The following is a 17,839-nucleotide window of genomic DNA, read 5'->3' on the forward strand; positions in this document are numbered from 1 at the left end:
TATCGGCTACATGAGTTTTAAAATATCGGAATATCGGATATCGGCCAAAATCCCAATATCGTGGATCCCTAATTTTTTTGGTTAATAAATCCTCCCACAGCTGTATAGCCAAATGCTATACACATAGGCATTTTGATGGTGCGTCTCCGTGGGAGAGGGTAGTTCTAATAGGCCAGCAGGTGGCTTCACATTTTTGGGGCAATCAGCAATCCAGCAAATAAAATAGATCATTGGCACAGATTCACAACTAGCATCCTTTTTTTCCTGTTCTTTTGCAGCAGGATACTGTAACTTCCCTTTGAAGACTTTGACTAACTTTTATTTGTTGCTATGTAATTCAGTCAATTTTACTGTATGTTTGACTTTATTAAAAACTACACCATGGTTTTAGTAAAAAAATGTATTCCATTAGCTGCGTACTGCTTGTTTACAGAAGACAAAAAAGAATTACAATCAGCATGACTACTTTCATTTCTGTTTCACAGTCGCTGCAGTGATTTTTCCTGCAGCTCTACAGCTATTTAAACAAAGAGGAAAGACTATGAACCATTTTTTTTCTCTATTAAAACCTCTAAACCATTACTTTGAAATATTATATATTCATTTTGCTTCATGCATTTGGAGACTTTTTTTAAAGTTGCTTTTTAAAGCCATTATTACCTCATCTGAACTGCAGCCATTGGTCCCGTGTTACAAATGAGTGGTCTTTATCAATGTTTATTTAAACAGTGAAGTAATTCTTTACTTAACATTATTGAATACATTAGCTGTACATAAAGAAAAAAAGTACAATTAATAGAAAATTTGACTTTTTACCTTAATGCCATTAAGCTCATGCTTACCATGTTCTGTTTTTGTTTGTTTTTTGTAAAAAGTGGCTTCAGTTACAAAAAAATGGTTGCGGCATATGAGAAAAAAAAAAAAAAACAGTGCAAAGAAAAATAAATCACCCATCCCACCAATTAAAACCACCTTCCTACTTTATTTCACTAAACAGTTTGTAAATTTAGTTCTAAGATATTTCTAAGCCTTATTTATTTCTAAGCCATTTAAAGGCTTACGGTCCATATCTGGCACCTCAAGATGTGTTTAAATACAATGAAATAATACTTTATATTCATATGCATGAATAATTATAATATGTTATAATTATTATAACATATTATAATAATAAGTTGATGGCTTTCATTTTCTCTTTAAACCTCCTCTTATAATACCTCAATAGAGTGCCATTATAACAAATAATTCATTATAACAACTTTGCACAAGGGGTGTGGAATTTTTGACAAAAGTCAAAATTGTAAAATTTTGATTTTGCCTCTGCATTCACACACTGTAAATGTTTGACTCCAATCTTTCATTATGTCTTTTGCCTTGAAAGTTTTCTTGCACAAAGTCCATTAACTTTACTGCTGTTTGGAAAAATGCATATTTCTTGCACACAAGCAGTGATCTGTTGGCTATCTATGACTCTCTATTTTCTTCTGAATAGTGGAAAATCCACATTAAGGTTATTAGCACAACACAAAGGACTTTAGTGAGATAGTAAGTGTCGTCTTCTGTTTAAATGTAGCATGATCATAAATCCAGGTCCTCTGTTATTTTGAATTAGCATTTTTGTAAAATGTGTTTATATTGTAAATGCAGTAAGCTGTCTAGCCTGACTTTACAATAAAATGAAAATTCATTACAATAGAGAGATCCATCTGTCTCATTATCTTATGTCCAGCCTTGTCTTTGAAAAAAAACGAATATATGCTTCAGACAAAAAACAATCACTGACTCAGGAAACAATCTGACTTTTTCTGTGACAATCATAGCATTAGACTTACAGCAAGTGTCTCTCACCTTAACTGCTTCAAAAATTTACATCAGTGCAAATATTGATCAGAACTAACAGAATAAACTCAAAATGTTTCCTGTTAAATTTGAATTAGGGTGAGGATCTCACTTTTCAGCCTTTCAGTCCTAAGAGCAGAATGGGACTGTGTCAGGGAAGGTTAGAAAAATGTTTTTTCAAAAGTAAAACTGAATCTGAACATCAGAAAGTTCATGTTTTGTCCTGTTTTAGGTTTGAATTCTGAGCTAAGTTGATCGATAAGAGGTTGAGGTTATTAGTTATATTATATAACATCAGTTGGGGAAGGATGATATTTGCTCAGTTTATATATTTTATTTTTTACAATTCTTTCTTTTGCAAGGGATGTTGGGCTTCTTAGTCAAGTTTATTGGACAATTAATGTGGAAATGAGAATTAAGGACACTGAGTTACATTTGAAAAAGTAAGAAGCTGTATGTTGAAATTTACGGAAGCTTAGAGCGGTCGTACTCAACTTTTTTTTCTCGAGATAATGACATAATTATCTCGTTATCACGAGAAAACAAATTTGGATTTCTCGAAATAACGAGATGATTTATCTGTATGAGGAATGAATGAGGTTGGCCAACAGCCCTGGATTCCCAGTCCATCCATGCCTGCGATGCCCGTAGTTGTGCAGCCGCGGTACCGCATACACAAATAATAAATTTTTTAGTTTCCTTTTTCTTCTCACTCATTGTCAGATCATGGTGGATTATTTGTTTGCATGGAATACAGTAGAAACTAATCTGACAGTTTTTTCTTGAAAATCTTTAATCTGGACTCCTTTTGGGCGTTAATGCATCTTATACTTGTTACAGACGTAACACCGGGGCTGTTCTGCTGGCATGACTTATAAATCCTCTCCCCTGTTGTGGTATTTACGTTTTTATACTCACCAATCCTCTTCGTCATCTTTAGATAATGAGAAAATTAACTCGTTTTCTCAAAAGCACCACTGAGAAAAATTATCGGAGGGACACGATTGCTCTCGGCTTCTGTAGAAATGAACCCATCCTTTTGCCACTTTTAATAACCCAGTTTATTTAGTGAGTCAAATTAAATGCCAAAAAATGGGGTAAGTCTTTGGAAATAGATCACTGTGTAAGAATTTAAATCAGAATTTTCTTTTACGACATGATGCATGCATACACAATTCATTTATTCATCAAAATTGCATTACAAGGTCTGACTTGCAGGATATTTCTCTCAATGTTTGCATTTTCAAACATCCCTCTCCTCAGCATTGCTCTCAGTTCATTCTGATTGACCCTAACCATTTCTGAGCCAGCAGGGATATATATTCCCCCCACTAGATTGTTTGTTTGCCTCAAGGTTTTCTCCCAGTGGGACATGACCTGTAAAACATCCATGAGATAAACTCTTTTAATACGAGTCTTTCTTTAACCTAGTTTGTTCTTTGAAAGTCCGTAGTCAAAAAAAGAGCCTTTATTAGGAACAATTTAACACATTTTTATAAACCTTAAGGCTATGATGTATTTCACTATATTAGGAAAGTTCTACTTTCTGCAAAACTCAGATATCGCAGCTGCCACCATGGAGTGTGCTGGTTTAATTGGAGTGCCAGTTCTCATCAGGATCGAAAGGGAATAAGACAGGGGGGATAGATCGCCTAAAAAAGTAAGAGAGGCTCTTATTTGTCAGTTTAACCTTTTCTCATTAATGTTAAAGGTATGTACCTGTCAGAATATGTTTGTGTCTGTCCTTTTTATTTTATTCAACAAATATAAAACAAGTCTGTAAACAAATCAGGGAGATAATTAGATGTAATCATGAAAATGTTGCCGATTTGAAAAAGTATTTTAAAGTTGACTAAAAATGCTTAAAAAAAACATTTCTTGCTGTGTTTTAGGGTACTAATATTAGCAATAGCCTAAGAACTGTTCAAAAATTAAAAGAAAAATAATCTAAAAGTGTTTCTCTCATACTAGTATTGTGACAAGAGTATTGTCCAACTTTCAAATTTATTCTCTTTCATCTTGGTCACAATAACATGTTTTAGATCATCAGACTAATTTTAATATTAAAGATAGCATTAATAAATACAAAGAAAAGACAGTTTCTAAATGGGAAATTCATCTGTGAAAAGAAAAAAAACAAACTTCAAACCAACTTAACCTCAGGTAAAAACTCGTACCCTACCTTACAAGAATAAAATGTGGGTGACCATATTTTTTTGGCAAGCTAAGGATATTTTCATCAGACAAACCCAGACCTAATAATTACAGTACAGGAGCAATAGAATTAAAAAATCACTTTAACTTAAACTGTCTAGCAACGTTGCATAAACGTTTCAAAGGTAAGTGCTGTAACTAAATATTAACCTATACTCTTAAATTATTAAACCATAAAAATGCTCTATAAGAAAAAATATGCATAACCTAAATTAACTGAGGTTATGCAGCTGGGCAATTAAAAAACACATATAACCACAAGTTTCTTGTTTCATCAGCCTTTCTCCTTCAATGCCAGATTCAGTCGTAATTCAATAAAGTCTGTCAATCAATCAATCAATCAATCAATCAATCAATCAATCAATCAATCAATCAATCAATCAATCAATCAATTACATGCCATCATGAGATGTTTTTGGTAACCTGGCAAATGTATGCAAGAAGCCTCTTTTTATGGTGTTATCTCCATAACAATAGTTAATTGTCAGTTATTGCAAATTTGATTGCATCGTTGCTACCAAGAATGGCATAACGGTCACATTTATTGCTTATTTTAATATCCTTGCCAGGTCATTGGGATACCTTATTTACCCTTATAAAAACTGCTTTCACTTCCACTGTATCTGTCTAATATTATAATTTGTTTGATTATCTCAAACAGCAAAGTGTGTCAAGAACCAAAACAATACCTTTTCACAATATTTCACTATAGCTCCTCTAAAGCAGCTATAGACAGTCATGCTTATTGTCTTAAATGTTGCGTTTTAGTAATAACAAGCCATTCAGTCTTATTGGATTTCCCACAGTTCAATCACTGCACATATTCAGATACGTTTGTGGAATAAAAAAAAAGGATAATAAACACTAAAGGTGCTTAAATAAAAAAAACAAAAAAACATTATTTAAGATTTAGCTGTAAACCTGTATTCAACCTTAGAACATCAGATGTTGCACTTAATGTGAAAAATGTTTTCGTACTCCTGTAAAGGCTGTGTTTTTAGGAAAAAAGACCGTCAAGACTTATTATGTCTTTTCTTAACCTTGAATTTTGACTGTAGGAAAAATCTACATCGGAAACAAAAAGGAGATTGCAGAAGGCCGAATCCCTGAACTCAACACATACATGAAGGTAATCACATTTAATTTAGTGTAAAGTGCTTTTATTTAGTTCAAAGGAAGGGAATGTTGGCACGCTCACAGTTTTCTGCAGCATGTGGTGCAGAAACCTACATCTTAGTGGGCAGAATGATGCTGTAGGTGGATAAGCACCGACTCAGATATTTCAGCAGTAGTTTGGAGAAGGAGCTCAAAGTGTAGGCGTTTCTGCTCTCTTCTCTTTGCTCTGCCCTGTGCCCACATCACGTCTGACTGACTTTAGTTGTGGGACTTTTGACATGTTTCGATGTTGCTCCATTGCTTAAAACATGATCAGGTTCTGTTTCTCCCACTCACTTACTTCTCTTTCCTCCTTTTTCTACTTAAACCAACGTTGCTCTCACTTCTCACACCCTATCTCCTCCATTTTTATTCACTTCCCCCCAGTATTTGATTTTCTCCACCCTGTTTCTTATTGAAGTTTTCTGCCCTTCCAACTGTCAATAAACCTTTCTGACATTGCTGGCATTTCTAGACATTAATTGACTGCCACTATGATCTCCATCGAGTCATTGTGCACCGAGTATAGTGAGGTTTCCTGACCAATGCTGGCAGAAATGTCCAAAGCTGATGTTCTTGTTACATTGGAAGAGCCATGACAGTAATGGCCTTTGCTTCTCTACCTTTTATTTATGTAAAAAGATGATTTCACTTCAAGAGTGAAGTAAATCTTTTAATTTAGCTTGGCCTGAGAGCTGAATTTTTTGTGTTATTTGTGCATTCATGCAAGATCAGATGCCCTTATCGCACACTCTGCAGAGCAGCAGAAGGTGTGACTGAGGGCTTTAAGGTTAAGTAAAGGCATCTGACGACACTCAGTGTAGCTAAACTGAAAAATTGCTTTCTTCTTGCATCTCTTTAATCTTGCTTACAGACAGGACAAGCACGATAAACATGCCCAAGATCCATCTCTCCATGTCATCTCCTGCACCATCCTACCATCACTTGTGAACACGAAGCCAAAAGACTGAGGATAAACTGACTTCTGACCCAGAGAGAGTTTTTCAAAATAAAATCCAAAGCCTCAAACCTTAATTGCTTAACTTTTATGTTAGGGCTGGGTAAAACTAATTGAACTTTATCAATCTCACATTGGAGAAATATACCTCTGCATTTAACCCATCACCTTGGGGAGCAGTGGGCTGCCATCGTGGGGCTCCTTGGGAGCAATCAGGGGTAAAGGGTGTTGCTCAGAGACCCAGAGTGGCAGTCTTTGGAAATGGGGCTCAAACTCAGAACCTAGCAGTAGCCAGATCGATATGTTTTGAACTGAATTGAGTTCTACTTTATCAATCTGGGATGGCTGTCATTCAGTCTTTCCCTGAAAAAGAGGGATGTTTAGTACAACACTTCGAGCTGACTGGATGAAGTGCCAATTAGTGCCTGCATTCCATAATACGCTGTCAGCCATTCGTAGCAGCAAATAGTGATGTTTCATTGGAGTAAGCTGATAAATCAAACTTTTTCCAAATCCTGTCGGAAGAAAAGCATAGACATCTCTTCCATCTACAAATGCACAAAGTGCTTCTCTTTTCTCCTTTATTAAACGAGAAATTGTCGCATTTCTACCTAAAAACAAATCAATTTCGGTATTGACAGGTGAGTCCTCCAGCGTAGCCATGTTTGTAATGCAAGGCCCTTTTGACTGTCATCATTCCCACATGTCCTGCCCCAAAAAGCATTGCTGGCATCTCACTGGTCCGCCTCGCTGGTTGTTACGAGATGCATTAGTGGGAGTCTTTCAAGATGTATTTGTTGTGAGACTGAAAACTCAGATTTCGCAACAATCTAGGGAAAAATGGCATAAAATAATCTTCAATTTTATTTTCCTAGCAAATCTGACTTAACCATTTTTTTTTCTTCGATTTTAATATTTTACAGCCACTATGTTTTCTACAAGAATATTACATGGGTGCAAACTGCGGATAAAAATGTGAACATCACCTCAATTCTGAGATCACAAACAAAAAAAGCTGAAATGAAAACAGTTACTGATATAAAGATGATTAAATAATAATTTCACATTATTTGGAATACTTTTTATTTAGTTAAAATTCTCTTCCATTTATTGTTCATTCATAGAGGTGCTGTCTGCGTAGATCCTTCCATTGTAAATACTAGTTAACGGCTACTATTGTTGATTACTTTGTCCATATTGTCTCCTATGTTTTTTCTTTTTTAAATCTTTATTATTCATTCCTTCCAGTACCCCAACCTAACTCCCTCTTCTTCTCCTCAGAGGTTACTTGGTCTTCCAACATGGCTTTTACTAGACGAGAGTCTCAGGATGTTCTTCTACCAGACAGAGCAGGACAGCAACCATGAGCCAAGGGCCCTGAGACGTCTTCGTCCTCCGACGCGCAAAGTGTAAGCCCCACAGCTAATAAACTGCAAGCACTTATAGACCACACATACAGTATCTGAGGAAAAGGGGATGGGACCATATCCTGATGGTCAAACAATTTTATAAAGCTCAGTGCACCACCAGTGTGTAGATAATAGTTTTAGTCTACATTGGAGGCTAAAACATGTTCATCCACTGTGTTAATCTTTTCTGATGTTAGAAAGAAAAGCCATTTGTTCTGACCAGATAAAATAAGCCATTTATATGGAGTGGGACTAAAACAGCCCTCGTCATCACTTGAACTGATTATGTTGGTTATTGAGTCCCTAATCCTCTAAATGAGAAACATTTAGTCAAACGAAACAGCTAAAAAAGTCTAATTTTAATACATCCAATAGCATAGAGCTCAACACATTAGGTTTAAAAAGACAGGCATGTTTAACAGTTACCGGTACATTTCTTTACATATATCTAAAATGAATTAATTGATGGGTGCCATTCTCGCACTTATGGTTCCCGCCAAAAGATTTAAATCCATAAACTCTGGCTGTGGTGGTTCCTTGGTAACACTAGCCAATCTGCTTTGCCTATTGTCGAAAGTCGATTGGCTACTTGTTTGTCAATTTAACGTTATTTATATGTTTTGCCATGACAGTTGGACATAGGCTCCAAGCGTAACTCATACACTGCTAGTAGTCCGCCATAACGCCGAAGCAAGCCATTACACATGTACTCCTATGCTTGTTTACTGCTGTGGCTTTTTTTTTTTTTTTTAGCTATTTGTTCACTCTTTTGTGCAAACTGCAGCATCAATGGCCTAAAACAATTCTGACAAACAAATATATGTGAAACCTATGGGGTAACTAACAAGATGGTTAGCATTAGCTAAGAGGCTAGAAGTTTTCTGAAGTACAAAATTAGTGGCAGAGCAGTAGTACAGAAGTTTTGCGAAAGAGGGAGCACTGACGAATGCGCACAATTCAAAAATACACAAACAGTCACTGGACATATTTTCCACCACAGAATCCTCTTTCATACCTTTAGGTTGTGCTTTGATCTGTAACAGATAAGGTAGAACAAGGTTTGCCTTTTAAAGATTCTCAAAGAATCTTAACAACATCTTGTTGTCTAATTAGAGAACAAATGAATTACTGGAACCATGACAGAATTCCTGTGATAAGCTTCTCAGGAATATGTAAAAAAACAAAAAGTATCAAGAGTTAAAAGGGTGGAAATAGTAGATACAGGAAACGGAACCAGCATGGACAGTCAGTGGGGAAATGTCAGTTTGCAACACGATTTCATGACAAATTGTGTAAATGCAGCTGGATGTCAGCTTTTAGCCAGACATCCGATGCCTGAGTCACAGCTACGCTGGAACGATTATGACTGCATTTAGTTCAATGTAGTTGAAACTGCATCCCTAAAATATTCTTATCAGTCATATGTCTTTTACTGGAACTTTGTGAAATTTTTTACTTTGTATTAGATTTTTTTGTGTTTGGAAGGTTTCTTAAAGTTCACTCTTTTTTCAGTTATATACTTTAAGTTTTGTTGCCTTTGTAGATTTTGACAAATTATATACTCTGTAGGTTTAGTCTTACTTTTCTTTGGTGATGCTTTTGTTAAACTTCTTCCATATATTCTTCGATATGTAATCCTTGGTCTGCTATATTTAATTTAGCTCTTGTTCCAGATGAATTGTCTGTTTTTTTTTATTAATGTTCTTTAATTAGGCCACCTATACTCCAGATTTAGACCACTCTATGATATCAATAGCCTCTAACAATGTTGCAAGGCAAGTTTCTTTTTTTGTGTTTTTTTTTTTTCTGTTTATATAGCACTTTTCAGTGGTAAGACAATTCAAAGGAAGAATATGTTGCAGTGACATAAAGGTAATACAAATAATTAAAGAGAATAAAGATAATTAATTAAAATAAGATTAATATATTAAAAGAAAAGTTAAAGTGAACAAAATCGGTTTTTCAAGGTCCTGCTTAGACATCAGTCCTTAGATCCTGGAGATATTCTTTAGGTGATAGAAGGCTGACTTTGTTTCTGTCTTTATGTTTGCCTGATTGGTGGTTTCTAGTTGTTTTAACTGAAGCTGTGTGCTAACTTTTAATTGTTCTTCATGTTTTGCAGTGGAGCTATAGCTCAGTCTGAATGGATAAAAAACATTTTCATTAAATTAATTTCATTTGGATTTAGGTCTGACTGTATGATGATGGTTTAGACCAAATAACATTTATGTTCAGAAAAGGTCTATTCAAAGTCCAGATCTAAACCATCATCACACAGCCAGAGCTAAAAAGAGTGGTTTAGATCAAAGAACATTTATCTAAACCACTCTATTTTAGCTCTGGCTCTATAATGGTTATTGTCCTTCTGAAAGGTGTCTACCCAAGTTTTAGGTCTTAAACAGGATTTTATCCAAGAGGATGTTCAGTCTAGGGGAAAATGACTGAAGACCCCTGTCCTACAGTAGACTTTTTCCCTATTGAGTCTCTTACCATTTTTAGTATTTTTATCCACTCTGACCAACTTTCATATCAAACATTATGCTGCCCCTGCCATGTTTTATCGTGCATATGTCTTGGTCCCACCATCTTCCTCATGTATAGATACATAATTATTAACAGGACTGCTTATGGCCTACTTCTTTCCGCTTTCTTATAAACAGCAGATTTAATAGGTTAAACTTGTTAGTTAAACAGTTCTTCACCTGGTTTGTAGATCTCTGCAGGTCCTTGGCTGCATCTCTGACTAACGACTCTTGTCTAGCGTCTCAGTTGAAGTTATTGTCTGGGTAGGTTTTTATCTGACCATACTCTTTCTATTTCAGAAGACTAAAGAGTCTTTAAACTCTCTCTGTGAGCTGTGGGCTACATTCCCGGATTTTTATGGCATTGCTTTTTCTATTTTGGTCTCAAATAAACCTTTGAGTTCCTCAAAGAACAGCTTAATTTATATTGAGATTAAATTACACTCTGGTGGAGCCTGTATTGACGATTGTAGCTTAGAGAAATTGAAATGCAGTTGGAATGAATTGGTTTGCATGTTCTATGTATTTGACTACATCACACTCATCTAAGAAGCAAAGAAAACAGCGCAACTAAAGCTACACAAAAACAATGCTGAAAACACAGCTTCCTCATTCTAAACAGTTTTTCATTGGCTTATATTTTTGTGGTCCAGCTATTTGTAGAATATATGGGGAAGGCGACGCTCTCTCAACAGGAAACTTTGCATAAGTTAGATTTTTTGCACTCTTTCGTTCCTACTTTGTATTTAAACCAGTTCAAAATATCATAACCCCTGTTAATTGGAAATTTAAAGAAACTGACATTTCCGCTTTTGAATCTCTTTGTGAGAGTCTCTTACGGAATCTGAATCCATTTCTTATGTTTGATGTTCTCATCGACTCTTCAGAACAGAACTTCTTGAGGTAAATGGGACATTTACCTTAAACTGTCAACAAAACATAGCATGCATGTTTAGACAACTACAGTAAAGGTATTTTTAGATTGAAATGGTAATATTTTACTTGGACACTTATCTTTTGATAAAACTTAAGTGACTCTAACTAAATACATTTTGTTTTTGCATAAGAACAATTTTCGATGATTTAGATGTCTGTTGTACGTGCAAACCAGTAGTTTATCATAGTGATCCATTAATTGGAGGTAAGACATTTAGATGGAAGTAAGAGCACTGCTTAAAATGGCTTTGGACCAAAATCATGGAGTTCTGCCAAATTCCAAACCAGCGGCTGGTTGGAACCCATGAAGTCTTAACAAAAAACCATGTGGTATAAAACTATTTGGCACAGGTTTATTAATGGTTAAACATCGTTAAACTTTGAAATTTAGATTTGTTTCATATTAATGATGAAATCGTATAAACCAATAAATTAAATGCATGCTTAGTTAAGTGTTTAAACTAGAAACTTATCTACATTTTCTGTCAATAATTAATATAGAATGGTTACTGTTTTTCACAGACAAGAGTCTCAATTAATTACTTTTGATACATTTGGAAAACCTGGTGTCAAAACAACAAGATGAGCCTTGTGATGGCTCATCTTTGGTTGTCTATATGTTAGGAAAAAAGAAACGCATCTCTTGACTGCAAAACACATATTTCAGGACATATGTCAGAGCTGTGGATAACAGACCTATGGCATAAATGTCTAATCCATTCCACTATCCTGACCAAAAAAACACAGATTATGTCTTCCTCTAGCTATAATTGGTAAATTATTTTTGGAAAGTGGCTTGATCACCTGCAGGCAGCATTCACTTCCATGACTTTTTCTCTGCTTCTGTTTGCTTTTTAGGAAAACAGTCAAATCACCAAAGATGGACCTCTTCTCCTCCCCCAGGGCAGAGGTACGTGTAGTTGCATATTTTGTTGTTGCTTTGGTTACGATCACCTCCCACAGAGTTACAACCTCATGGTGAAACAACCACGCAAAATGCACTTAATCACCCTGAAACATACTGTATTATCCTGTTAGCAGCACCCCTGGCTACAATGCAACTTGTGGTTTTCTCTCACATGCAGAATTTGATAGTCCTAGCAACATTAAAACATCACACTAAATAATTCATACACTGTGCCTATGTGGTACCGCATGCACATTTTAAACAACATTTTCCCTCTTAATTTAACACATTTTTTATTTTAAAGGTTGACTTCTTCAGCAGTTCTCAATATTTTCTGCATGGGTCTGCAGGATATTTTCCCTTGGACACTGGCAGGAGTTTTAATTGTTTTTTTTCCATCTTTGGTTCAAGTATTTTAAAAGGGGTGTTCATATTAATTTACTTCTTTAAAATATTAAGTCAAAGCATGACGCTTAGGTAGATAGGAAATAAAGAATCAAAATTTTCTTAATAACATTGTTAATGGCTTTACTTTTACTTTTTAAATGCCCTTGAATGTTTATAGGGACAATGTTGGAATTTTTTAGATGTAGTTTTGCCATCAATATTCTATTTGCAGTGTATAACTCTCTCAGGGGAATTTAGCATAAATTCAGATCAGCTGGACTTTGTGTAATTTGTTTGAGGATTCATCCACTCCAGTGAAATTGTTTTTAAAATTCAAAGAGAGAAAAAATGAACTGAAAAGGAACTATTTGTGGTTATTGTTCATTGGTATTTTTTTTTAAATTTAAATTACTATAAAATAAATGTGGTGTGTCCCAAAATGTTTGCACAGAGCTATGAAAAAAAACATATTGCCTCAAAATAGTATCCAAAAAAGGAGACATGAAAATAACTTGTCCTGGGAAGAGTTATAAGTCCTTTGATAAATGGATATTATGATTGTGAAATGCAATTTTCATAATCTTTTCCACTGGGACCTTGTTGACCTCTTCAAATGATGTTTTGCTTCATTTATTTCCTGTGTTTTCTTTCTCCTTTTAATATGATATATTGCTTTATCTCTATCACCTCCCCCCAAATAAGATCCCTGTTAATTTTTTTCCTTCTATTTTCACCACTCATATAGAAGTTTTTTCTTCTTAGTGTCAAAAAACGTCTCTTTCCTTCTCTGCCTTCTTCTCCTCCCAGTTATATCCTATCATTATCATTCTATCCATGACAGACTGCTTCGTTGCAGCAGTCATTCACCTCTTAACTGCATGAGTTTGTCTGTTTGTGCTGCTATCAAGGATTTACTGTATGATGAAGCCTGTTAATTAGGCTCTATACAATCTTGTACATATCAATTTTGAATAGGAAGTCCAATATTGCTTCTAAGGTTATGACAGGTATCTTAATTTTGAAATTTACATACAGTAGTAGCAATTCAAAATTTCCCCACTTTCCTTGATGGGCCCTTGGCTGGTCCCCTAAGGTTCCTTTTTTTAAACATATATCTTTGTACTAAAATATTCTTTCTGTCATGATTTGTGGACATTAAGATCTAAAGATAAGCACATTCACTTGGTCAGGCCCTTCAGTGAAAGGGTGGAGTCAGAGTAAATAAATATGGAAGTCCAGGAGAAGCAGGTGGTCACTCCAGTGGCTGGAAGTTGGAGGGGATTCAGCTGGGAGTTGGAGTAAAGTGGGCTGCCATTCGGCTGGTGTTTGACTGGGAAGGGCTGCTACTGTAATACCATTAAATAGCACCCATTTAACAAATGTATATATAACCTTTTGCATGAATCTATGAACTGAAGTGTTGAACTGGACTTAACAAACAGTAAAATCCTCACATGGGTAAAAGATGCAAACTTAACTCAGTGACTAAAGGTTAATTTGAGACCTTTTTTGGTCATGGCAGCATCATGCTGTGGGTCTTCATTCCTGTTGTCTACAACAGACATGTCCAAAGTTGGTCCTTGAGGGCCACTTTCCTAAAGATTTTTAATATTTATTGGCTTTAGCACAGCTGATTCAGGTGACTGCAGTTCAGCAAAAACCTGTTAATCCGCCATCAATGGCAATAAGCTGTGCTGAAGTAGGGAAAACTCTAAAACCTGCAGGACAGCGACCCTCGAGGACAGATTTTGCACATGCCTGGTCTACTACTTGATGGAGTTCAATACGTGGCAAAAACTGTCAAAGGCTGCATATGAGTAGAAGCCGGATTTTAGGTCCACTTAGCACCAGTCACATTAGTAAACACCTGTGCAAAGCTGAAAAACTTTCCATATTTTTCTTTCCTTGCTTAGTGCTGTCAGTGGGTGCTCAGTATTTCCACTTATGTAAGTGGCTTTGTCTGCAAGGTTTATAACCTACATTGTGAGTGCATGTCTGCAGGTAAAGTGTTTTTCAGCTCTTGATCTATCTGTGCTTTATCCCCTCACACATGCATTTAACTTTTCTAACCTTGTTCTGCACAAATGAAACATGGGACTATAAAACACACATTCTATATATTCTTTTACTGTGCACTGAAACAATCTTTAATCGCCAAACTTCATTTCCCTGCCTTCTATCTGTCTTCTTACCCTCTCTCCCACACAGCAGTAAAACACCGATGCACTTCACTCATGAAGCTGCCAGCCTACTCAACATTTATTTTAGCTCTGTCTTTTTCTCTCTGGAAAAGTGAGTGATCCGCTTTGCGTTTTTGGGCTTTGCTCTATTTGTGTGTGTGTCTGTTTCCAGTGTTTGAAAGAGGTTCTTAAGCTCCATCCATGCATTGATCAGTGACTGGTCTGAGCCCTGTGGACAACAGGAGAATACAGGCAGTCGTATCAGTGGAGCGCTACTATTTTCCACAGTAACTCTTCCCACTCCACCATGAATTAGTTCAGGTTTTGCCCCAAACAACATGATGAGTAACTGTTGTTAGCTGTGCTACTATGAGCTTTAAACAAGGTCAATCAGACAAGCCGCTGGCGTGATTTTCAAAGATGTTTGATAAGCCAATGGCAAGGTTTATCCAGTGAGAAAAAATAGCACAAGTGAACATAAAAGCATCTAAATTGATGTGAGAAAAAAGATAAATAGATCAAAAAACCTTATTGCACCAGTTTCATGAGGCACAGTTACGCTTAAGAAAAATGTTTACTCCTTTTAGCTATCAACTATAATGACTGAATAGACTTCAAAACATTAGGAAGTTTTCCCAAAAGTATTTTCTTACAGATTTGCGGTTAATTATTGAAAGAAAGTAGTTATATATTTTTTTTTATATTATGTAACAATGCAAATGTGCATATCTTGCTTTATGATAAGCAATTGCGATAATAATAATAATAATAATAATATAATATGCAAAGCTATTCATTTTCTGGGCCTCAAAGATAATATTTAAGTCAAAATATCAATAAATTCATGCTAAACGTTTGTCAACAATGATATAAAGTGTTTGGTTTCCGTTATGTCAATAAAGATTGAGAACATTTATTATCAGTCAGTAATATCCTGAGTATTTAACATCATTTTAGAGATAAATCGTCTGAGCAGCATGAATAACTTTGTGTATGATTATATAACGTTTCTTGTCAAGGTGAATCGTTTTGATTTTTGAAATCCTCTGTCTTCAATTTTAAAGTTGGAAATATATATACTTTTATATAATTCACCAAAAATACTCTCTCATTACCTACATCTGAGTATTAGGACAATTGCATATGAAAGGGGAAAAAACGCAGTAAATTTCCGCCAATAAACGTAGAAATCTAAAATTAACAGTTTAGAAATGTTGACGATTAAAGGCAGACCTTTTTGACATTTGAACTAAGATGTCTTAAATATGCAAGAATAAAAATCTGAAATCTATCAGAAATAAAGGAAAAGTTGGCTGAGATTTCTGATCAGCTTTGTCTGATGTATATTATTTTAGTAGCAGGCTACATTCATGACGTGCATTTCTGGCTATTTCTGGCTAAACTTCAAACTGGCTCTTTTTCTGTATGAGAAGCACTTATCCTGGGTGCAGACTTGCCGTGAAAATCAACTAATTCACATTTGTTATTGCAGCATGAGAACAACTTCTTGATTCACCCATGTAGCTTCTTCCTCACAGTCTCAGATGGATCCCATCTGAGGCATTCATGACCAGTCGGGAGAAGTCATTCTCATGCATGTAATAGAAGCTGACTTAACCCCAAAAAATATAGATCTTGTTTAAACCATCAGGAATTGGCTTTTATTAGTAGGTAAAACCTGAATATATTAGCGTTCCATCACAACTCTGTATTGCTTCTCATAACACATCATGACTCAAACAATGTATTAGGGCATGGCATTATAAACCACAAACCAGCAAACTTCCTACAATTCTTTACTGTGGGAGGCAATTATTGTGTTTTGAACTATATTATGCAGGGGGTCTATATAAAAACATTTTGCATTTAATGTAAACTAATTAAGCCACTGACATAAACTGTCATAATGTTCTGCATGATTTGAGTCTAATATATTTGCGCATAAATCTGTGTCTGAAACTTTTACTTCTAACTGGATACTTGGAACACTACCAGTGAAAATATATGCATTGAGCAGAAATCATTACAAGCTGGTTGCATTCGTCACTTTAATGCAATTACTCTTTATTGGTTCTATTAAGTTTTATGACATAAGTTATAGTTGCACTGTAAGACCATGCCATATTTTATTGCAATTAAGTAAGTGAAGAAAATAAATTAAATTCAAATAGAAGAACTCTTTCATACGTATAGTTTAAGTGACATGTTTTGCTTCATGTATGATCATCAATTGCTACAGACGGAGATGCCAATGAGACGCCCTACAATAAAATAAAGACAATAAAAACACAGAAGTTTAAAAGGATAACATGATGGAACACAAATAAGAAATTTGTAGAGAATCAGATAATATATGAAGACAGTAAATTGCTTTGTCACATCATATTTAGTGTTTGAATTGGATTTAGTGACCTCATATGCGTTTTCACATCATCTGAAAATGACTCCATCCTAAAGGGTGCACACTGTGATGAAACACTGCAAAGAACCATTTATTAAAAATAGCGGCCCTGGATTCATGCAGCAAGAACACGTGTGTCTGTGTTGTCCTTTGGGTGATTGTAATCTCAGTGGATTGTTAATCCAACCTGCTCCCTCTTTCCCCAGCTTCATTAATCTGCCACCGGTATGTGTCTCATTTTCTTCTGACACACATCCACACACTTCCTCTTGTGCACAGTCAGGGAATCAAACAAACAAATGAAAATTGGTTATGTTCTGATAAAATAATCCTTAAATTGTTGAGATGTCAACTCTGATTTACAATGTAATCTTTTTTTTGGGATTTAGCTATATATTTTGTCAAATCATATACATTTTCTACACTCTTGCATATAAGTTATACAGCTAAATCCAGTTTACATATGAGGTCCCTTGCATGTACAAAGACACATGCAGACCTGCTAATGCATTGGACTGCTTCTGTGAAAAAAATAATCCAACTTCTGTGTTTGTTTAAATATGCGGAACATATGCGAATCCTCAGGTAGCACAAAACCCTGGGAGAAACATGGTGGATGGTAGTAATTACCAATTACTACCATCAATTAAAAACTTTGCAAAACTGCATTTCTTGTGTCTCAATGGATAATTTCAATGTACCATTGCAGTTAGTGGTGTCTCATTGCATTGTAAATCAGGGCTGTCTTGTCTTTTTTCTTTTTTTATGCACAATTTCAATTACAATCATCAAATCAAGTAGACAAGCAACTTGAAATAAGTCTGTCCCCTTCAAAAATGATAATAGCACCCCTGAATATTAAGGTACTCTTTCAATTATGGAAGTTGCTTTGTATTAATCATTGATATATATATATATATATATATATATA

The 17,839-nt window shown here is 35.3% G+C and overlaps 1 protein-coding gene across 1 annotated transcript in view; it reads left to right on the forward strand.

The window, feature by feature from the left end:
* Positions 1 to 17,839, forward strand: part of ncf4 (neutrophil cytosolic factor 4) — a 42,413-nt gene that overhangs the window by 9,243 nt on the left and 15,331 nt on the right. The window contains exons 4-6 of the mRNA XM_015383220.1: positions 5,112 to 5,182; positions 7,448 to 7,575; positions 11,892 to 11,943. Coding sequence (XP_015238706.1) covers positions 5,112 to 5,182; positions 7,448 to 7,575; positions 11,892 to 11,943 — 251 coding nt within the window. The remainder of the gene's footprint in view (positions 1 to 5,111; positions 5,183 to 7,447; positions 7,576 to 11,891; positions 11,944 to 17,839) is intronic.

This window comes from Cyprinodon variegatus, unplaced genomic scaffold, assembly GCF_000732505.1.
Source record: "Cyprinodon variegatus isolate N-32 unplaced genomic scaffold, C_variegatus-1.0 Scaffold278, whole genome shotgun sequence".
NCBI classification, from domain to species: domain Eukaryota; kingdom Metazoa; phylum Chordata; class Actinopteri; order Cyprinodontiformes; family Cyprinodontidae; genus Cyprinodon; species Cyprinodon variegatus.